General features: G+C 41.3%; 1 protein-coding gene and 1 non-coding gene across 15 annotated transcripts in view; one reads left to right on the top strand and one right to left on the bottom strand.

Annotated features, from left to right (window-relative positions):
• Kif16b (kinesin family member 16B) overlaps positions 1-23,441 on the bottom strand; it is a 398,969-nt gene that overhangs the window by 250,660 nt on the left and 124,868 nt on the right. For all 14 annotated transcript variants that reach the window (XR_010047480.1, XM_063248657.1, XM_063248658.1 and 11 more), the window contains 3 exons: positions 22,820-22,957; positions 10,549-10,631; positions 9,187-9,275 (listed from right to left, as the gene is read on the bottom strand). Coding sequence is in view for 13 of the 14 variants with exons in the window: in XM_063248657.1 (XP_063104727.1) it covers positions 9,187-9,275; positions 10,549-10,631; positions 22,820-22,957 (310 nt within the window). In the remaining variant the exon portion in view is untranslated. The remainder of the gene's footprint in view (positions 1-9,186; positions 9,276-10,548; positions 10,632-22,819; positions 22,958-23,441) is intronic.
• Positions 15,169-15,323, top strand: LOC111753499 (small nucleolar RNA SNORA81). Its single transcript, XR_002788287.1, has one exon. It is a non-coding gene; the product is annotated as a small nucleolar RNA SNORA81 (small nucleolar RNA).

The raw sequence follows: 23,441 nt of genomic DNA, 5'->3' as shown, positions 1-23,441 counted from the left end.
AGCCTCCTTACTTTCCTCCTAATGTGATGTATTTCTCCTTTCAGCTTTGGAGAGCCGGCAGAAGGAAAGGATAAAGAAGAACCAGGAAAAGGGTAGAACACAGGAGAAGCAAAGCTGCTTTCTTCTTACATAAGCACTGTCCACTGGCGAGGAACCTTCACTATCCTGATACCCTTGCCTTTCTGCATTTTAATTCTAGAACTCTGTTCTGAATCTAGTTCCTTCTGGCACTACATGCTGGACTACAGTCATGTTTTGAATGGGAAAACACTGGGAAGGCTGGAGCTCACCACATACAGAGCTCTAGCAGAGCACACAACTCAGCACAGAAGAACAAGGTGATTAATGGATACTTCTTGACAACAAGGGTGCCCAGGGCTTGCTTTTCAAGAACCTCTGTGCAGCAAACCTTCATCCTAGTTCCTGGAAACACAGCCTAGAATCGCACCCAGGGCGGGTACTTACACAGATGCATTCAACAATTTGGGATCCCCTCACACACTGCATGTGTCTCTCCGACAGGATCAGTGGGAATGGTGGTGATGGGTACCAATACTACAGGAAGAATAACTTGTGAAGGCACACTGAGAATTTCTAACTATAACTCTTTCTGACCTAGAAATTCTACCTTCCCTTTCTTTTCTCCAGAAGAAATTGGCACAGAAATGCACAAAGATTTAGTTGTAAATCTCTATACCCCAATAGCTGCGGTAGGTAAAAATGAGATTTAAAAAATCTCTATCAATGCAAGTTCAACAACCTTTGCAATATCTACCTAATAGAATATCACATGGACCTTAGCATGATATCAAAAATAGTTATGGAAGGAAAAAAATATTAAGGGCAAAACTCCCTTACAACTGCGATCTGAACCCATCTTAGAAAAACAGAATATATGAATACATATGGATTAACTATGTCTATCTATCTACATAATTTTTGCATATGCAGATAGAAACAGGAATAGGGAGAGACAAGTGGAACAGACAGAGGTAAAGATTATAATATATAGCAACATATTGCACTGCAGTAAATTCTTTTCAGCTTGTTGTGATTTTTAAATTTCCCATGATGTGAACATCGAATTACACAATACTCTCTCATGTTTACCTCTCCCTTGACCACTGATGACTTCAGACAACCTCCTTCCATAGCCACCGAGGTCTGTGCTGGCCCTGAAGCCAATCAGAGCCCACCTTAGGCAGCTCCCTCATTGGCTGAAGTTCTGAAAATGACTCACAAAATACAGGTCTCATCCTCTCTTTTGACAGTTTTTAGTCTAACTGGGTTTGAAACCGAGGTGTTCCTTCTTTTCACAATGTCATTATCCATGTTTATCCATTTAAATAGGCTCACCACTGGTTAATGCTTAAATGAGGCTAATGTGCCAGTAAAAAAAAAATAATTCTTTTATTTTCAAGACTGAAATGAACTTGGAAAGTATCTAATTTTGCTTCAAGCGTTTTCAAGAAGCTGTGAAGCTTCCGCATCCTGCCAAGCTAGCTGCCTGTTTGCAGTCTCCATGCAAGACTCAGAAGCCGAGCAGTCAGCTTGCTTTTCCTTCAAGAACCTGAGCCAGCTGAGGTGGCACGCTTTCCCTGCAGGGAGTTATCTGTTGGCAAACGCCCTGCCTGGGCACTCCTCCAAAGCGGAGCGTGTTCCCAGAGGAAGCCACCAGGCTGTTCTGCCCCATCCAAAAATTCTCTGGCACTAAGTACCACGCGTGTGTGTGTACAAATCAGCTTCCAGGGAGCCTGAGATGTGGGCCAGCAGTAAGTTCCAAAACTACATTAGAAATGCTGCATTCAACTTTATGTGCCCAGTTGGAGGGATAAAACACTCCTGGGCAGCAAGGACTTGCTTTTTAAAACTCCAAGTCTTACTGTAATTCATAATACAAGTTTTTTCAGCACATAGGCTACTGGAAAATTAGTGGGTTGCCTATCAAGCAAAGACAAAATTGGCTGTTTTGAGGTAAGCTGGATCTTCTGGTTACAATAATCTGCAAAATAGCTATAATTCTTTTGTAGAGCTTTGTTCTGGAGGAAACTGAATACGAAGCAGTAAATTTATGGTCGATTGGAAAAAAGAAAAAAAATTTACTTAGCTCTACACACAAAAAAACCAAGATAGACACTAATCTGAAATCACTACAAAATCCCCAACATGTAGATATACTCATGAAGACCACAGGTCATAAGGTGGAGATACTTAAACAGTAGCCACAACCTGTTTGAAGCAAGAGACACCTGGGGATCTATGAGCTGACATCGTAAGTGTGACAGTGCACTGGCCGGCTGAAAACCGCAATGGCCGAGTGTCTAAGAGCTTAACATGAGCAAGTTTCTATATGCAAGATTCAAAGATGGGTGCAGCATAGTCCCTGACTTCCAGAGGTCTCCATTGATTAAATATGCAGGGATCAATGAGATGAGTTCAGAAAGAGCTATGATAGAGATATGCACATAACGCCTGCCTAAGCCTAATGAGAAGCCAAATGATAAAACATTTAGCTTAAACTGAATATGCAGGAAGAACTTCCTGAGGCCACATTGTCCGCACTGAGTTTAGAGACGAAGACCCGCTAAAGGAAGAAGGTGGGTTTCATGGATGGCTTTACAGGCAGAAAGCTGGGGAGAAGTGTGAAAAGGTGTTCCAGTCATCTAAACTGAAGGGGTATATTTAAGGAGGAAAGTGATGGTAGCTCATGTCAGACAACACCGCAACAGAGGATCATGCTGGGGCTTGGGCGTCACCCCGTGGGGTCTGAAGGCAAGAGACCAGGCACTGGAAAGAGAATGGGGTCACCATGAAGGGTTAGGGTAGTATAATTTGCTCCTTCTTGGGTTTAGGCTAGGAGAGAAATCCATAGGCAGGTCCCTCCTACTAGTTCTTCCACAATGACAGGTCAAAATCTTCATGGTGAAGAGGTCACACAGATTTGGGTGGAATAGACCAAAGGACAGTGAGAAGACAGTAGGCAGGACACTCCCTTGTACAGCCAATCTGAAACAAAGAATTCCCAAGGGATAGAACAGCCATGATCACCACCAAAGGACAGGTCGGGGTAAGAAAGGGAGAACCTATGCAAACAGTGTGAGGTGCCCGAGCCTTGGTCTGTCTAAATCAGAGTAGAATAAAGGACAGACCCTTGAACCCCAGCTGCCGGAATGAGAGAACTGCACTGCATATCGATTTTATTTAGTGGGGAACTGCCTTCATCCCGGAAGACAAGGGAGAGTGTTTCTGACAGGGCCCATCCACCCCAACTTTTCCCTCTAGGTGTCTGATTCATAACACAGTCCTCAATTGCACACAGGAGGAAATTTCAGGCTTAGAGCCCAGTTTTTCAAGGTTGTTCTCATCAACCTCCCCACCTCGCACAAGCTGATCCTCCTTCTCACCCTCCTCCTTCTCCTCCTCTTCCATATTTGTGTTTTGTCTAAATAGCCCACACCATTCAACCAATTATCAAAGCCAAGAACAAGAACTCTTTCATCTTTGGTGACATCCCATAGCCAATGAATAATCCAGGGCTGCAAGTTCCAGCCTCGATTATCCCTACAGCTCCCCTTTCTAGGTTTCCTGGGCCACTACATCAGTTTCAGCAGCCTCCTCTAGAGTCCTTGCTGTGGCTTCTCGACAATCTCATTATGCAGCATCAAATGGAGCCCTTTGAATGCTAAATGACCATGCTGTACCTTGGCTGTTAACACTTCCTGACCTCTGCCTATGGGCTGGGTTTTAAGTCATACTGAATGAGTTGTTTGCAATCATCAGGAAATCAATTCACATTAGACGTTCACTCATCATTTATTTACTAGATTTACTGAATTTTAATATGTATTGGACATTCTTGAGAAAATAGAAGAGTGAAGGAAAAACTCCAATAAGATGCGGCCTCACATGTATTAGGAGAGTTATTAGCAAAAAAACACGAATTTCAAGTACTGGAGAGTATAGAAGAATGAAGGCTCCTTGTATACTACTGACGATGATATAAAATTGTACAGTAGAAAATGGTATAGCAGCCCTTGAAAAATTACAAAGAAAACTATACGTGATCAAGCAATTTCTTTCTAATGTATATTCTCAGAATTGAAATCAAAGCTTCAGTGAAGTATTTGCACATCTATGTTCACAGCAATATTACTCACAATAGCCCAAAGCAAGAAACAACTTACACCCATCAGTAGATGAACTGATAAAAGAAATGAAACATAGGCAAAGCACAGACCATTACTCAACCCTAAGAGAAGAGAAGGATATTCTGACACCTCAGCGTGGGTAAGTCTTGAAGACACGCCAAGTGAAATAATCCATTCACAAGAGGACAGACATTGTCTGACTCCACTTATTCAAGGTACCTAAGGTAATCAAATCCATGGAGACAAAAAGTAAAATTAGTAGTTGTCAGGAGCTGAGGATGAGAAGAGAATGAGAAATTACTTACGGGTAGAATTTCATTTCATAAGCTGAGAAGTATTCTGAAGACCATCTGCTTGCACAGTGATGTCAATGCACATTAATACTGCTGTACACTTAAAAATGGCTAAAATAGTAACTTTTTGTAGAGAGTTCATCTTACCACAACTATTAAAAAAATATAAAGGCATTAGTTGCCGCCCATTTATTATAGAAAAATTCAGTTGTGTTTTAGGTCACACATATTCACCACAAATTGTGAATACATCTTAAAAACAAGCTGCCCAGAACTCATCAAAATGTCACATGCAATCTTAGGCACATGCCAGAGGGTCCTGAGCTGCAGTCTCTCCTACTTCCAACATACTCTGCCCAAACAGAAGGCACATCTCCCCATCTCTCCAAGGAGCAGCTCTCCTAGAGAATCAAAGCAAACTGAAGAACACTGCCCAGCTTTCAGAGCTCTTTCCAGCCAGGACTTCAGCCCACAGAGCCCTCTTATCTCTCAGCACAATTCTCTCCAAACATCCATCTACTTTACTCATGTAATTTCCTTTCCCTGCAGATCGCCTCTCCAATCTGTCTCTCCTACTTGCACAGCAGTCATCTGTGGATCTTGGAGAAAATTCACCAGAAGAACCAAGAGGAGTGATTTCAGGTCCCTGAGGGTCCAGGGCCAGGTCCAATTAGCATTCTTCTGTTCATTCCAAGCCAGGTAGTACTGATATCTGTAGGTGTACTTGCATAAGGAAGAAAGCACCAGACCACGGCTTCTACTGGGTCTTTTACTTAAGGCCCTGTGTAACCTGCTATGCCCTCTGCCTCATTCTTCTCTAGACAAGCGCTCTAGCTATTCATCGTGAGCTGTTGTTGTACTATGCAAATGATCCACATTGGAGAGCAAACAAGGCAGACATTAAGATAGGGAAAAATGCCTTGCCTCTATGCAGTTGAGGACAAATGGGCTCCTGAGAAACCAGGCTTATCACAAATTCCATAATGCACTGGGCTCCATATTGATAAAGATTCCTCCTAGAAGCCTAAGTCTTCTGGTTTCTCAGTCACCCAACACATAATGGCACGGCTACCCAAAGGGGCCCTGGTACCAAGAAGATCATCCCTTCACCTTGTCTCATCCCTGCCCCTCAACCTCCCAGAGAACCAACTGGCCCCTCGTAGCACCAGTCTTGGAGTGCTGACAGCTGTGCTCTTCTCCTAGGCTCTCTGTAGTCAGTGCCTAACACTTCGCAGACTAGTGGTGCAAGCAGAGCCTCAATAAACACATGCTGCTCTGCCCAAGCCCCTTGGCCCTACGTTTCCATGTTGAGAAACAAGCACACACTTGGGTCTAACAGTTTCATATCTCAATTCAAACAATTACCAAGCCAAGGCCTAAGTATTCAACATATTTCTTTCAATGCGCTTCCCATATACAGCACAGTGTTTAATTTAGGATGAAGGTATTTATATCTGTGACATCAAATAAACAAATAGATAGACAGACAGATAAGCAACGAGGCTAACTTTAATTCTGCTTCATTTCGCCCAGTAGCTGCAGCTGACAACTTCACAACACGATATCTGCTCCTCATAAATCAGACTCAGCAATTTTTCTGCAATTATATTTTAATTCATGGGTAATCATTTCTCTACAGCAGGTGGCAAGTTGAGGGGGGCTGGAAGCCAGGGAGAAAGAAGGTATGATCAACTATTAAGTGACTTTTATTTGAATTTGTACCAGCAAGCATTGCAGAGACAGCAGGGATAAAAACGTGTCTGTTACCAGAGGCCAGGTGAATGGGAAGCGTGATGCTCGTGTTGGATACACCCAGAGCCATTTCCTCAGCCAGCTGCAATTCGCTCTGAAACAGACTGCTCCTTGCTTGGCACTCCGATTGCCTCTGCCTAATACTCTATGTCCTCACAAGCCCATCCTTCTACCTTTAAGATTACTCAACAGGACCTTAAGATTGTTCCAGTAACTGCACTGTCATCTGGGCCTAGACCTATGTCACAAAAATGCATTTCTTTGCATATTGTGCCTTTCTTCAACATATGGAACTCATGCTTAGAAAAATTAATTTAAAACAAAAGAAAAAATATTTTCCCCACAGGACCCATATATTTTGCTAAAATTTCACTCTTATATCCGTTTGCCAAATTTTTATTAACCACATTATATGACTGACACTTTAAAAAACAGAATGAGTAAGAAGAGGTCCCTGACCTCAAAAGACTTCCTTTTATCCAACAGGAAGCAGAATTTACCCAGCTACCAGCTCAGCCCATCCCTGCAGACTGCCCCCCTCAGAGGGAAGGGAGCCCCTTACCTTCCACCCCTGCTCTCTAAAGCATCAACTGCACCTTGCTCTCTCTCTAAGGCTAAAACCCAGACACTGGCCACTACTCTCTTTCCCTAGGCCTATGGCAGTAACTTTCTTAGCAGCCTCTTGCACCTGAGCCACATTCTGCACAAGTCACATGGCCAGCGTTCTACACACTCCTGACCCAAGCTCTCCGGCAGCTTCCCAGACTTCAGTGGCCACGACGTGCAGCAGCTGGCCAGGTGTTGCCCCATGCCCACCTCCTCCCAACCTCCTCCTCACCTCCCATTTTGACGCTGTAGCCCTCGTCCTGCCCTCTGCCTGGGCACATCCTTCTCCATTCTTCTTCTCAGCTTCAGGAGCTTCACCTTCCCTCCTCAGGAATCCCGCCCTGAACACTCCATTGAATTCTGCCCCGAGACTTCCTATTCCACTCTACTTTCAGGATTTATTTTTCAGGAATCCTGCTGATTGCTTCTCTCCTCTAATGATCATGTACACTGACCTTGCCAGCATCACCAGCAACTTAGAACTGTGTCTAATTCACAGCAGGCTCAGAAAGGATTTGCTGACAGATGAAGGTTCACTACCAAGAGTAATCAAATAAGGACAGCAGCAATGCGCCAGTATGACATAGAGGGACATTACTTTTGATTGAGAGCATGTGTCAGCAACAGTTTCCAGAAAAGAGACTGCTTTAGGGGGCCTTGGTAAACTAGGCAAAATGCACCCCAGGCACTGAACCTTGCAGAGGAAAATCCCCAGAGACACAGGTGAGTCTAGGAGTGTCTGAGCCACGAAAACTGTACAGAAGGTGGGGAGGGGAGAACACCTCGGGGATGCCTCAGCGGGGAGTACAGACTTTACATAGCACAGGACGGAAAGTATGTCAGACACCACAGAAAGTCAGTGAAATGTGCTGAGGCTGAAACCAGTGTACTCTAATCTGCCCTTCAAAAACCCTGAGAAGAGCTATGTGAACTCAAAATTAAACAATAAAAAAAGGCATCACTTTTAAGGGGACTATATATTCTTTGGGGGAGAAAAAAGGACCTCAATTTTGTGCATGTATAAATGTGAAAGAAACTGGGGCACGCAGTTAGTGACCCTGCGTCTCAGGCAAAGGCCGATTAAAGATTACTTTTGGAATTCCAAAGGCATTAAACAGCCCCATCACATGTGCAAAGGGTTCCAGATTAAACTTAGGCCAAAAAGGTAGAATCCAGATTCAGGATTTGCTGAGGCCCAGCCTGGGAGAAGAAGCCAAGCACTTTTTTACACCACAGAACGATCTGATCAGACAGTGTCACACAGGTGAAACTGACCCTCAAGAACTACATATCAGTGTCACCTTATTGGAAATGACATGAGCAAACAAGTGACTCAGCCTTAGTCACCCCAAGAGGCAGCTGTTAATAATGCAGTAAGGAATCAAGGACCTCACCAAACGCACTTTCTGAAGTATTGATTACACCATTCCTTCGAGAGGGTTCTCACCTCTCACAGTTCTTACTGGTACAAGCATATTTACAGAGGGAGTTGCTCAGTGAGCACCAGGGTCCTCAGTCCCCACATAAGAAGATGGAAAGGGGGAATGGGAAGGCCAAGGCAGCACAACGGAGAACTCCTGTGCCTGTAGAAGTCACAGACTTGGAGCTGTGCCACCTGACTCTTCCTTTATTATCTCCAAAAAGATAGGGGACCCAGGCTGCAGCTGCAGCCTGTCAAAGGTATCAAATGTGGAGCCAGATCCCAGGCCCTATCCACGGAGGGATTCTCTGCAGGTCCCTGCATCCCATAATGCAAAGTGCAGGCCCAGCAGAGCTGAGGTGAGGGAGCCCAGGGATGGGGTTGTGGGAGGTGCTGTTCCCAGGTGTTTTCCCAATCACTGACATCTTCCCAAAGCCACAGAGGACCCAAGCAATTGAGCTGGCAGAAACACTCAGCTGGGTCCTTAGCAGTATTCCTACTATCTGCTCGAAAGTAGCAAAGACCATTTCCTGAGCAATATATTGGAGTCTCTGAGAATCAAGGCTGGCTGTTATTAAAAATAATTTATAAAATGAGATAAAAAGCCTATTGCATACCAGCCAAAGAGATCATGCACCAAGTAATCAAAGTGCCAACTGTAAAATATTAGACATTTAGGAAAATGATAATGAAGCTTGTAACGATTCCTACCAATACTTATTATGTGGTTAAGCAAAAAGAAAAATCAGAAAAAATAATCCCATTTATGTTGTGGTTTTCACTTAGTAAAATTATGTAGCGCACATACTGGAAAGGGCTGGAAGGGAACTAGGAAAATGACTGTAGCTGAGCTGCTAGGAAGGCACCATCGCAGAAGTGGTACTTTTATCCAGTGTCTGTACAGAGTTGGCACAATAAATACCATGACAGAAACAATCACAGGGGAGGCACACAGCCGTTCACTCACCCAGGGTTGTACAACATGACTGCGGACAGGTTCTCACAGGACTTCGAGAGGTCAGTCATGGACAAGCTGAAGGAGGACAGAAGGCCACTCTAAGAGCAGACACAAGGCAGAGCGGTTACCAAGGTGGGTAAGAGAAGGCCAGTGCTCCAGTCTCACCGCCTTCAGCTTGCGAGGGGTAACAAGACACGCATATTCTTATTAATGCCCAGAGCAATGGGTCAATCTGAGAATGGCAGCTCAGGGCCTGCCAAAGCCCTGTACTTCCCACTCCTTGAGCGGGGGTGCGAAGCACACAGAAACCCACCGGATTCCCAACTCTACGGCGGGGTCCACACAGTTACAGTGGAGGAAGAGCCACAACATCTTCTGCTTCCCAGTAGGCAGTGGCCACTGCCATCATTGGTGCCCAACTGCACTAACTGAATGACAAAGACAAGGAGAGAGGGGAGGGGACCAAAATTTAACAGTCTGACCCACCAGGCTTCTAGTGAGAGCTCTCAGCAGACAAGTTTTCCTCCCTCTGAAACTACCAGGAGGGAACCTGCAAGGTGGCCTACGCTAGAACAGACAAGCGGCTTCAGTGACCTGGCCAGCAGCCATGGAGAGGCTGGAGCTTGGTTCTCTGTCTGCACCTCTTGCAAGTGCTAACAATCAAAGGCAGTCTCTGAAGCAGGCCAAGTGCAGAAGCTGTGTAACTGTTAGGGGAAGACTCCCCACTCTCTGCCTTGAGCAGATTAGAGAAAGTCTGCCTTCATGCAGTTTCTCAGTAATCTGGAACGGGGGCGTCACAACGGTAGCTGTGCCTATCAAGTGGCAGGAGATGCACAGTTCCAGCTCCTACAAACATCAGCAGTGGTCTTCACCATCTTCCTCTTGGTTTTCAGGCCATCTCCTCCCTCGTGCACCTTTTGGATGGCCCCATCTCCCCAAACCAATGGCCGCCACTTGTCCTAATTCAGCCTGCTCTGCTTCACATCCCAGTGAAAAATCCAATTTACCGGGGCTGATTTGGGAAGAAGGTGATTCCAATTTTGATTATTTCCTCAGACAGACGCTAACTGGAAGTCACTCTCCGCTTAATGCAAAATGATACTCAACTAACTGAGGGAGAGGAAGACCAAAGAGAAGGCTCTGGCACAGTGCTTTTCCCTGCTTTCTCTGGGCCCCACTGGCTTGCCCTCCTACTTTATCAGCCAATCACCTGCCAGCAAACAAACTGACTATATCAACAAATGTCTAGAGTCTACAGAGCTACCTCTCCAGAGGTCTGTACTCTGAAAAGCTAGGCTGCTGGAACCACCTGGAACACCTACACCCTCACTCCAGACAGGAAGCTCCCTCCTGGAAATGGCACACCCTTACCTTCCTCTTCTCCCTGAGCTTGGCAGCTTCCTTTGGATGATTAAAACGAAACATATTGGTTCTTCCCAAGAGTATCACAGCACCTGAGAACACATAAGCAGCAATAAATTATGGTGAGCAGTTTGGTCAGCTGATGAGACTAAGGAAGGATGGAATTCTAAAGCTGACATTAAATTTCCAGTGTTTCACAAAATAATAAGAGAAAGTTTCAGTCTCCAAAGTCTGCTTAGATAAGCTAAATTTCAAATCTGTGAATACTTTTATTTTTATAGCTGGATGTCACAATACTCGTGATAATCTATGTAGATATGAAATATCTAAGTCTTACAACCTATTATGAAACTCAAAGCCCAATATAAAGGTAATTAGACTTTTGATTGTTTGGAAGGAGGAAAAAACAGTTCTCCAAAGAGATCTAACATCAACCAAAGCATATGGTTACAAATTTAGTGAATGTATATTAATGCTGATAAAAGTAGAACTCTCAAAGAAAAGTGCTTTCTAAAAGAAACAGTGAAATTGGCAGTTTAGGTAACTATTATTACAATGATCCTCAGAGTTTTACAAAAAAGAAACTTTCTACATACTTGCATCATCTATTTTCAAGGAAATGCACAAACTAATCTCATCAAAAACCCATTAAAATTTAGATGACCACATTAGACATTCAATAAACTAGAAAAGCTCCTTTGGCTTGACTAGACATCTAAGAAAGACTCCTTATTCAGAAAACAACTGTTTGGAAGGCAAAAGAATTCAAAGTAAATACATAAGGATAACAAAGTCAAGGGCCTGCACTGCAAAGAGGTGTGTGTGGGGGGGTGATTTCAAATTGATTACACAAACAAACTCCTTCTCAGCTCAAACTCCTTCTCAGCTCAAAAGCTAGCAGACAGGCCTGAAGGGCAGTAAGCTCCCTGTTACTGGAAGTAAGAGAAGCAATGTTGCAGAAGTGATCTGCTATCCCATAAGGTGCTATTACACCCCGGTGTCTATACCTCTGGACAAATTCCCATATTCAGTCTTTGTCTAGAAAAATACAGTACAGTGAGTGTGGTTGCATGTGTACCATCTTAGTGACAGTATAGGCTAGAACAGCAGGACCCAGACTTGTGCACTAAGGACTGTGGCTGGGTCTCACTGGACAGGCAGAGGACAGAGATGTGCTCCGTGGAGAGAAGTCAAAGTGTGGCTGGGGTCAGACAGGAGCATGGCTTGCTGTATGTGAGGCAGTGGAGAGAGTCAAGTGCACCCAAAATACAGGATGTCCGAACAACAGCAAGAACTGACACTGGAAAGATGAGCAGAGACAGACATTATAGGTCAGGTCAGCAGGGTAAAGAGTTTTGATCAGAGGTCACAAACTGGAACACAGTGATAAAACTCACCTTCTAGACACATGTTTTTGGTGTCCCATATAGATCAGATGCCAATAGTTAAAAGCCTAGTGATTTCACATACAACTCTGGGTTTCTTTCTAGCAACCCTGGATAAATGTGAATATGGATTATCAGCAGATCTCTGCTGCCATTCAGCCCAAGTCTGTGGGCTTTTGATGGTTGCTTCCTGGGGGCAAGACTCCAGACCCTGGCTGACTATAGTCACCAACTCTCATTTTCAGACACCTGCACTGCAACCCTGCAGGTCATATCCAAAATCCAGGCACACATTTCTGAGCTTTGGCCAGGACGTCTCTGCCTACACCATGCCATATTTTAGATGTCTCAAAGGATTTTTTCATGTGCAATATGGCTAGAACCTAACTCATCCAGAGCATCACCAGAGATAGCAACTTATGTCTGGTAGTGCTTGTCATTATTTAGCACAAACAAAAGCCCATTTTAAAATCAAAAGACAATTTCAGAAGACCAGAAGGCGATCAGAGCTTATTAGCCATTCACCTATCTGTTTATTATCAGAGCTTATTAGCCATTCACCTATCTGTTTATCCCTGTCATGTGCAATAGCATTTGTGTATTTTCCAACAATGGGAAGGATACATTACTATAAGAAAGGTGTTTCCTATGCTTTTTACAACTAAGACTCAGAGCTATGAGCCTCACTGAAAATCAAAAGTTAAGCAGCCATGTCTAGAATATATGTACATTTGATGCTCTTAAAGTTACATTAAAGATTAATAAGGCAATCAGATTCTAGTGTTAATTACATTTAATCTAATTCTTTTTTTTTTTCCCGGTTAATCAAATGCCTGGCCACGCAAGTTGAAAATTGCTAAAATATGTTAATAGAAAAATAGAATAGTATTTCAGAGACATATTTCAAGTCGTATTAAATCACTAAAAATAATCTTGCCATCCATGGTATTTGCATAAAATACACATTAACAAGCCCTTTAAGGAGTTAAAGAAGAAAGCAAAAATATCCATGACAATTCATTATTTCCATCTAAATAATGGGTGTCAATTGGCAGCACATGAGGGGACTGTATTAAGCAAGGTTTGCCTTCCCTTCCTGTATGGATCTTTCAGCCAATAAACACTAAGTTTAAAATTTTGCTTCTTTTTGCACAATGTTGCTGTTCATTCATTTATTCAGCAAATTCTTAGTGAATATTTAGTAAACACTAGTCATTGTAAGAACACACAGTTGAGCAAGCCAGATACAGTGCAGTTTTCTTTGGGGAGCTTAAACTGAGACTAGGAGAGAGAGGTAAATAACTAAATCAGATTCAGTATTCAGATGAATGAATGCTGCTATGGCTTGAGTCTGGATGCCCTCCAAATTCTCAAGCGGTTATAGCTGGGGCTTTTTTAGAGCTGGCTGGATCTAAAATGTGTGATACTGGGATTAAGGGTGAGTGATTACTAAATCACTTTACTGATTAGTTTGGGATTGCCCTAATCCTGGTAGCCTAAATACAATATAAAAAGGGGTAGAAAGGTGCCATTATGGTCCTTTCCTTGTTGTTTTGCTAGCTTCTGCCTACCATAAACTGCATCTGCTCGGTGATGCCTGTCTCCCACGCCACCCTGCCAGCCAGTTATGGACTGAAACATCTTCAAACTGTGAGCTAAATAAATATTTCCTCCTTTAACTTTGGGTGTAGGTATTTTGTCTCAGCAATGCAAAAAAAATAAGATAAACACAAAGCTGCAACTGAAGGAAAGAGCCATGCTCAGGGCTCACAAAAGCAAGGGAAGGGGGCCTGTTGTAGGGTGTCTAGGACAAGTGTTCCCTGAGAGAAGTGGTGTTTTAGACAACCTCTGAGGATGAGTGAGGAGAACGGCACACATGAAGGGGCTGTGTCAATCAAGAGTGATGACAATGACAAGAGACTGGAAGACAGCCATTGGCTGGTAGAGGACACAGCAAATCTTAGTGTGCAAGATGAGGCTTGACAGAGGCGGGGGATGAACACCCCAAATCCTTCGGGATATGGTAAAGCAATCTGTCTTTTATCTAACTGCAATCAAAAAACTGTGCAATGGCACAACATAATTAGTTTCAAGAAGATCATTCAACTGAAGAGTGACAAAAGAGGAGAACGAGTAGAAGCAGAGAGACAATGTAGGGGCTAACACAGTGGTCTGGGTCAAAGAGGGTGATACTTCAGGACGACAAGAGGTAGTGAAGGAGGAAAGCAAACATCCTGGAAGGGATCTAAGAGACAAAATCTACTGGATTCTATGATAGCTGCATACAAGGAAGAGAAGGGGGCTGAGTAGAACACTGCCTGTGCATTGTACTATTAGCTGTGTAACCAAGCAGACTTGAACACTGGAAAAAGACCAAGGCTAGGGTGAGAAAGAAATCTCAGTTTTGGTTTTAAATGAATTTGAGATGCCTTTAGCAAATAAAACTATGGGCCCAAGACTCTTAAGAAATAAGCCCTGGGATATCTACTACCTATCTGATAACTGGATGTATGTTTATATAAGCATTTACATACATGTATAAAGATATTAGGAAAAACACTATTTCTTTTTATCTATTTCAAAGCTTTAACAGATGAAACCACAAACATGAGAATATCACCCAACAAGAGAAAAGGGAAGCAGAGGGAAGGTGGACCTAGGACTGGGTACACTTGGGAGAACGCTGGCCTTTAATGCCAAAAAGGAAGAACTTGCAAAGAAAATAGAGGAGGGGCATCAAAGAGAGAAGGAAACCCTCAGAAGCCAAGGGGAGAAGAGGCCTGTAATGCAGAAGTCTGCTGAGAGTGCTCCTAAAATGAAGACATTAGGCCACACAGGTGTGATGATCTTGGTGCGAGCTTAATGAGAAGTGGCCAAACCAAGACAAAGGGGCTGAGAAGTGAGTGAGAGTTAAGGAAATGCAGATCTGATGGGTACAACAGGCCGGAGAAGACCGGGCATGAAAAAAGACGTTCTGGCAGTAGTCAGGGTGGGGAGGGCACACCCCACAGGGTGTTTAGTTTTTATTAACATTCATGAGTATCTTTTAAAAAAATAGTAAGTAAGCTGGAGAAAATAGAAGAATTAATGAGTAAATGAATAAATAAATGTGTGAATGAATGAAACCCACGAATAAGAATGGCCAATGGTGTGAAGTTTCTCAGTGAGACCAAGAGTATGTGTCCTACCCAGTGATCTTGGGCTGGCCAAGACAAGTTGGGTGGCAACCACTCCAGAAATCAGTCTCTTCATTTACTCATCAAATAGGGCAATTTCTTTTGTAATAATGCTAGCAGAGTACACACAAGAAGAAAAGTAACTGCACTAGACCCTAAAGACTGGGGTGGACCTCTTTCTTAATGTCCAGTGTCCTTTGTCTTAAGGTTTGGTGCAATATGTCAAAAAAAAAAAAAAAATAGGGCAATTTCTAAGGTCGCTTCCAGATTTTAAATTCTTTTTAACTATGAAATGCTTCTTGCTCTGAGGTTAATGTGATTAATCCCAGCAGATGGACTTTTTGTGATACACTTAATTTGTAATTTTGAAAGCATGTCTAAACCTCCTTGAAATATATGATGGCTTCTCTGAGATTACTTCAGAGCTTGTTAAGTACCTGAAGACAGACAAATTCCAGACGGTCTTAAAAAGGAATGAAGGGGAAATGACATTGTAAAAGGGGAGACAAAGCCATTTATTATAAAAAAAAAAAGTAAGATAAAAAGCTTCATTTAAATCTCCATGAACAATGATTGTTGGTTTTATATGAGACTTTCTAATTTTAGTATTTCAAGTACACTGAAAGAATAAGCATATAAATATTTGTGATTTCTAATCAGTATATAGAGAACAATTATTAATATCACCATTAAGTACAATACTGTATCTTCCTCCTCAAATTTTATATGAAAATTTCTAAAGGCTATTGTAGAAACAAACTCTTTTTTTTCTGCTAAATGCTGTCATATGAGTACTTTGAAGGTGATGATATACAAAAGACATTATTCTGGGCTATAAGTGACAGCAGACAGCTACATTCCCTTAAGTGCAATGTAACATGAACTAAGAGACCACGGCAGCAATAAAAGCCAGTAGGCCTTTGCTATTTCACTACTGTATTTTAATCACTTTAGAACCTACCCCAGTTCCACACAGACCCCAGACAGGACATAATCAAATGCCTCTGAAGAATGCTCTCAGGAGGAGAGCTTTTCATCTTAGACGTGGCAGCTGGAGAAGCTGGGCACTAGAGGGACATAAAATTTTCTGAAATATCATGGAGACGTTGGAGTGGAGGATATGTAAGTCCTCAGATTCAGGAAGGAGACTGTGTGTTGTGACTTTCTTTCTAAATTAAAACGTCATAAAAATACTTTTATTGAAATAAATTACGATGAAGACATCGTTTGGGGGTCTTAATTTCTCACAACATATGTCAGTACCTAAGAACAGATTAAGTAATACGCTTAAAATATCATAACATTGACTTTATTATGTAAGGCACCTGAATTAAAATACTTTATCTAGACAATGGGAAATTAAGATCTGGCATGGTTTTGTGGCACATGAGAAAATTTCACAAAATGGATTCAAACAGGACACCTGATGGCATGGCATTGGGCATAAATGACAGGCATTTTATACCAATCTGATACTGGAGCAGGCATCACCATCAAAAGATGCCACCATATTATCAGACAGCATTTGTCAAAAGTATAAATGCACCTGACACCTTACCAAAAAGCCACATGGGCCCTGTCACTTTCCTTTCCAATATTTATAATTCAAATATGGATTTATAATTTCCTGCAATAGATAAATCAATTCAAGCACTGTTTATTCTTGATAAAGTAAAAATTGCAAATTTAAACTCTAGAATTCTAGAGAAAAAAGAAGAAAATCGATTTTCAATCTTTGCTATTAATCTTTCTAGCTAGACAAGCCATCAAGAATTATTTGATGAACTGTGCATCAGCTGAGTATAGCCTTTTGTAAAATTTCAAGGTGTTCCAGTTTCACCCCAAAGGGAAATCTCTGAAGTGTGCATTGGAGATTGGGGGCTGATTTTTTTTCCCTTCTTAACACTCCATGGGGAGAAGTAAAGAGTGTTTTCAGTACGAAACAGGTTTGTTCTTCCTACAGGAAATGCAGGAAGTGTGTGAAACAACTAGAGGGCAATTTAAGACAATAGATGATAACACAATAATGTGCATGGTACCAAATAGAAGGATTTATAATAACTGACCATATTATTAGTGACCTATTTTCCATTAACCCTTGTCTTGGTTACTTTTCTCATTGCTGAGATAAAATACTTGATGCCCAAAGTTAAGGAAAGATTCGGCTCACAGTTTGTAGAGGTTTCAAATCATAGTTGGCTGGCTTCAAGGCAAGGTGATGTGACAGACAGACATTACAGAGGAGAGACAGTAGCAAGCAGAAGGAAGTAAAGTAAGGAAGGGACCTTAACAGCATCTTTCTGCTCCTTTTATACCAAGATTAGGGTGATGCCAAACCAATCAGTGGGTTGATTAACAACAATACACATACCCTTAAGCCCCGCATCACACACTCTAGATTCAGGTTCTGAAAAAGGCCAATGTATAACTGAATGAGGCATCTTTATGCAAGACATAACAAGGTCAGTAGGCCATATTCATGTGTTACCAACAACACTACTCATTAACTGTTAGTAAAAATAAAAATAGACAGAGACCAGGGATATTACTAAAATAATCTGAATTTCATATTATTGGAGTTTGAGAATAAGAAAAAGGATATTCAGCAGAAAAAAAATTGTAAATGGATAAAAACTGCAAATCTGGTGCAGACAAAAATCTATGGATTCCAGAAGCCTGATTAACCTCAGACAGGCAAACTTCAAGTAATCTATGCCAAAGCACATTATAAAACCCCACATAGATAATGAAGCTTAAAAAGCACAGAAAAATAATAACTAACATATGAGAGAGACAAAGAAAGAAAGCCATAAAAAGAGGCTGACAGGTGATTATCTCATGTGCTCAAGCCTGTGCAACAGGAAACTGATTTCAATATGATTGGCTTTTGTCAGGTCCCCTGCTCAAGCATGCATTAGAATCACCTACAGAAGCCAGAACCAGACTACTTGAGCCACATTCCCAGGTCTAGGATAGAATGCATAAGGGGATGTGTGATTCTGACAGGTTCTCAGGAAATGCTGACATAGCTGATCGAGGCGCCTGTCCTAACTTTGGGTATAAGGATAACTGGGCTTTGGTATTCAAAAACATGTACTGCAATCAGCCCGTGTTAGCAATGGTGTCAGATTTTCAGGTTTCCAATATAAGGAAAACGTCTGGTGGGTGCCTAGGAATGAGTACAAGGGAGTCCGCTGGGGCAGACACTGGTGTCTGCTGGCTTTGTATAGTGTACACAAGCTTGTTTGTATTAACAAGGTACCTTAGCCAAACCACCAGAAGATCTATTTCTCTTTCTGTTCCACTAAAAGTCTTTTTTAATTTGTCACTGAACAACTCAGAGCAGCCCTCCAGCAGATGAAAATTTTATCAAAGGCGCCTCAGCTCCACTCTGCAGACAATCACCTGCTTCTCCTTTCAGAGTAGTTGAATAGATGCAAATATATTTTGGCACTCAAGCATAACACATTCAAATGCACCTAAGTGTGAATTTCCCAGATGAAGTTTCTGTGGCACTTCTCAAATGAGAGATGAATCTTCAATGGATCTGACAAACTAGCTAGAAGACCAAAGGAGTCCACTGAAGGGAATGGAAAAATTAATTACATTCAACAACTATCAGCTTTAAAATAATGTTATAGTAAAAAGAAAAAATAATTAAAACAAGAGAGTTATTCCTAGCAATTTTAGGACAAATGCTGAAATAGTTTTTGAGTTACAATATGCTTGACTGTTGTACCATTTCATATTAGGTATATGGAGAAAAGGAAAATTCTGGAGTCTAAACTTCCACCAATAAGAGCTCCAAGTCTATGGATAAAACATCATGGTCAAATTCATACTTTTCTCTTTCCATGGAACCATTCTGTGGACTCAGGTTATGGGAGTGTAGGAGTGAGATGAGCCAAGCTTTGCAGAAAACATCAATAAAGAGTGTGGTCAGATATAATGTTATTTTTCCTATGCACTCCAAAAGGACAAGGAGAAAAGCATCATACACCCGGTGTTGGCAATATATAATACATATGTTGCTCAATCCATGCTCTCAGCATTAGCAAGTGCTCTTCATTTTAGTGAAATGAAAAAAAATCTGCAATGTAATACAGGGGAAATAGTACATGAATCTAGAAGACAATTAACAGACATAGGAACAAAACTTGTACCTAGTAGTGACAATCTGTTAAATTCAGATAAATCTATTACCTGACAGTCTTGTGTGTTAAGTGACCTAAATAAAGAAGTGGTAATTACTAATTCTGGTTTGGACAGCCCAACTAACACATTTTTAAATGAAAGTAATTTACTTGAAAATAGAAATCTGAACATAAAATACTAGCATATACTAGCAATTGGCAGTGAAACTGGATGTTGCTGATAATACGAGGTAGACCAGTAAGCCAGTTAATTGTACACTCAATATAGCTAGAAATCCTTGTATTTTGGGTTAACATGGGCCTGCATTTTCTGTCCTTGATATACTTTTTTCCTTCTATAAAAGGAAGTCTCTATTTTGATCAATGGGCCAGATACCAGTGAGGTTCATTCTAAGTACTAAGAGACACTGGATGAGGAAGGGTCCTAGGCCACTGACCACTTTAATAAGTCAGGTACTGGGATTAGGATGACAAATGTGGGAGGCCAGGATGGCTGGACTTCATGATCCTCAGTTCTAGGGATACAATGCATATATGGCCTGAAAAGCTAAAGAGATAATTCAGTACAGACTTATGAATTAAATTTCAGAGGGATAAGGCATGCATGTGAGCATGAGCGATAATAAATAATTTGTAATTATTTGGTCCAGTCTTCTGCCCCAATACAGCAGCTATATAGCTACTCCAGTGTTCATCTCAAAAAGTCTTGGATCCACTTGTTAATTCAGCAGATTGGATGGCACAAATTACCTAGGTGAGTGCATGACTATGTAGAAATGCTGTGATTTACTTGAAAAAAAATTTTTTTTGGTGGGGAAAATCCAAGGCAGGATTTTGGGTACAAAAGTCCTGTTGTGTTTAATCTTGTTCCACATTTATTATGTTCTAATGTCTGTGTACTTTTCTGCTTTTGCCTTTTTCCTTAGTAACATCAAACAGATTCAGGTGGCAACCTTTACCCAGGAATTGCAAACCCTAATACAACTTCCTCCTCTCCAGCAGCCACCCTTCTTCAGCCTCATTCACATTTTTTTAAACTATATATTGTCCTTTTCACAAACAACACAGAATACCATTGCGTTTTAAAAATGTGCTCTCATTCTCATTTTGATAGTCCTTAAACACAGAGATACATTAGGTAGACAATTCTAATCCATAATTTCTAAAAGACTGTAGATATTTTCCCTTGGATAGGACTTTCACTGTTAAAGTTTGCATAAGTAAAACTAGAAAAATAAAGTTACAATCTTGCTCTGCTCATATAATGCCTTGAATCACGAAGTCATCTTGCATCTCACTGCCTTAAGACTTGTTAATGACATTTATACTCAGTGCACAGCATTTTTTAACACCTTGGAACAAAGCATTTTTATATCAATTTCATTAACAGTGATACTGAGAAAGCTGCTCACAGCACAGCTGAATGCCAGAGGAACTCAAGCTCATCTGATCTGAAAACCATGCCACTGTGGTAATAAAACAATTAAGAGCACCCCTCAGGGAAAGACAAGTCCAACAATTAACCTTCAATATCAATTAGTGCTACCACTCTCTTAGTGGCTTAAGTCGTATCTATGACAGTAAAATCAAAATGTAGCTTCTAACCTGAGTCACTAAACTGAGTATGTATATTCTTAATATGGACTTTCCATTTAGGCAAAAGTTTAAAATAAAAAAAAACTTAGTAAAATACTGCATGAGATATATTATTTATCTGCCAAGCTTTAATTCATAAGAGACTTAGAGACATAAGCAATTTCTTCAAAACTAAATATAAGCTAGAACCTTTTTTTTTTTTAAATAGGATAAGGAAAGGGCAAAAAGATAATCCCCAAACTACATCTTAAGTTCTAGACATTACACACATTAAACATTACATACTCTACAAGCAACTAGTGATTTTTGGAGATCTGGTTGATTCCAGGATGAGCATGGGAAGCACAAGATGAGCCTAGAATACAACATGTCAGAAAGCAAACAAGGCTCACAGAGGAGGGCAAACCCAAAGGACACAGCTTGAAGGAACAAGTGGCCAAATCTGGGACAATTTGAACATCAAAATACATAATGGAAAAACATACCAGAGCCTACTACATAAGACAACAAACTCTATGACTATAGATGATTTAGATAAATAAATAGCAAGAAGCTTCAAGGTCAGTTGATAAATGTACAGAAAATAATAAAACCACCTTTTGACAATCATCAAAATAATAATTCAGAAAAAGAAAAACACATAAATTCTAAAACCAATGGATAAAAAAATGTATGATACAGGATATTTGTGATCTCCAAGTGCCTTACCAACATGTTGATTAACAACAAAAGGGGTAAAGAGTAAGTTCACATTGATGAAGCCTAGCCAGTTCTGCCTCAACCAAGGACCACAGTAAGCACATAAGAATCATGTGATGGGAAAGGAAAAACAGGATCGGATATATATATATCAGTAAGATTATGATAATCTATCAGATAAATACATCTAGGTAGGTGGGAATTCTACAGTGTGTCTGGCCTATACTTTTCAAAACAGCCTAAGTAAAAAAAAAAATCCAAGAAAAACCAAGGAACAGTTCCAGACCAAAAGAGCCAGAAGAGATGTGTCACCCAGATTTAACACAAAGTGCTGGACTGGTACCGCCCACTGTTGAGACAAATGGCAAAATGTGAGTAATGTCTCAGGATTAGAGATGGTGGAAATGTTCTAGCTTCAGTTTCATAATTTGGACACTGTCTTCTAGCTATACAGGAGAATGTCACTTTGTGAAGAAAATATACAGTGAAATATTCAGAGGTGATGTAGTAACACTACAGGTAGGATCTTGAGTGCTCCCCAAAATCCCATGTGTTGGAAGACTTGGTCCTAGGATTGCAGGAATGAGAGATGACAGAAGTGTTAAGAGGTGGGGCCCAGTGATAGGAGTTCAGGTAACAGAGTGCACCCTTGGTCAGCACCGCAGAATCCTAGCCTTTTCCCTTCCTCTCTTTAAGTTCTTGGCATGAGAGAAGTAGATTTGCTTTGTTGCAGTCCAGGTGTGCTGCTTCTCTACAGGCCCCATCTAATCAGCTGATCATGGATGGGATCCTCCAAAACTGTGCGCCAAAGTACAGCTTCTCTCTTTGCAGGTAAAGTACCTTCTATGACTGTTACAGTGGTGGAAGCTAACACAGAAATTTACTTTCAAACAGTTCTGCAATTAAAACACTGTTTTCCATTATTGCACCTTTTCTCTAATATTGAAATTATTTCCAAAGACAAAAAGACCTAACACCAAATCCTCTATTTGAGAAATATGTTTTAACTTTAAAAAACCACCTGATATCATTTTCCACAACAGCAACAACTTTTAAGATGACTACATGTATGTTCATGTTTAATTCAAGAAGAAAATGGATATTACAAAATAGCCCTCCAGCAAAACAGAAGAGAATAGCACAATACAGCAAACAGTCTGCACCTACTCAGTAGTTAATTTTAAAACACGTGTTCTCACACTGCCTCATCACCGTATTTTCCTGAACACTCTATACAAAGAACTCTGAAAACCAAAGACCAGATACATACCTTGATTTAGGTGCGTGGCCTCCACAATCTGGACACCATTTACAGAGCACTGGGACCCACTTAGGGGTATCAGCGTCACTGTTCCCCCAACGTTTTCGAAGATGCAGTGCTCACTCTCCAAGTCAAGGCCATGAAGAACTAAGTTGGAAAAACGAAGAAGAAAGCCTTTACTTTCCCATTTGGTGTCTACCACAATGGTGCCCAACCACTTAGCTACTGATTTTATATTTGGAATACTCTCTTTCCTTCAAAAGGATTATAAAGAGAATATTTATTATGTTTAGCAAGAGAATTACAATGTAGAACTCCTGAGACAATGGAAGAACCATTTAACTGTTGGCTCAGTGTCCAGAAAGAACCTGCACAAGAAAACAAGTTCTAGGGCATCCACTTATTTCTTCCTCAGGGAGAGAAGGGTCGAGTAGCTTGTTACAACTCAGTACCACTGAGCTGCTCTGTTTGATATTGAATAAATATTTTCTAGAAGCCACCCAAGAAACTGTGCTAGAGATCCTTGGCGATAAGTTGTGCCGATTCTGAGGCCCCTTGGAGCACAGGGCTGCTAAGGTTCCCCTCATCATGCTGACCTTGGTTACTCTTGCCTGTGGAATGGCCCAGCACA

The sequence above is a fragment of the Cavia porcellus genome, unplaced genomic scaffold (genome assembly GCF_034190915.1).
Source record: "Cavia porcellus strain 051 isolate PalLab524CR breed Dunkin Hartley unplaced genomic scaffold, mCavPor4.1 scaffold_5, whole genome shotgun sequence".
In the NCBI taxonomy this organism is placed as follows: Eukaryota; Metazoa; Chordata; class Mammalia; order Rodentia; family Caviidae; genus Cavia; species Cavia porcellus.
The sequence above is the reverse complement of the archived record's forward strand: the minus strand, read 5'-3'. Positions and strand labels throughout refer to the sequence as shown.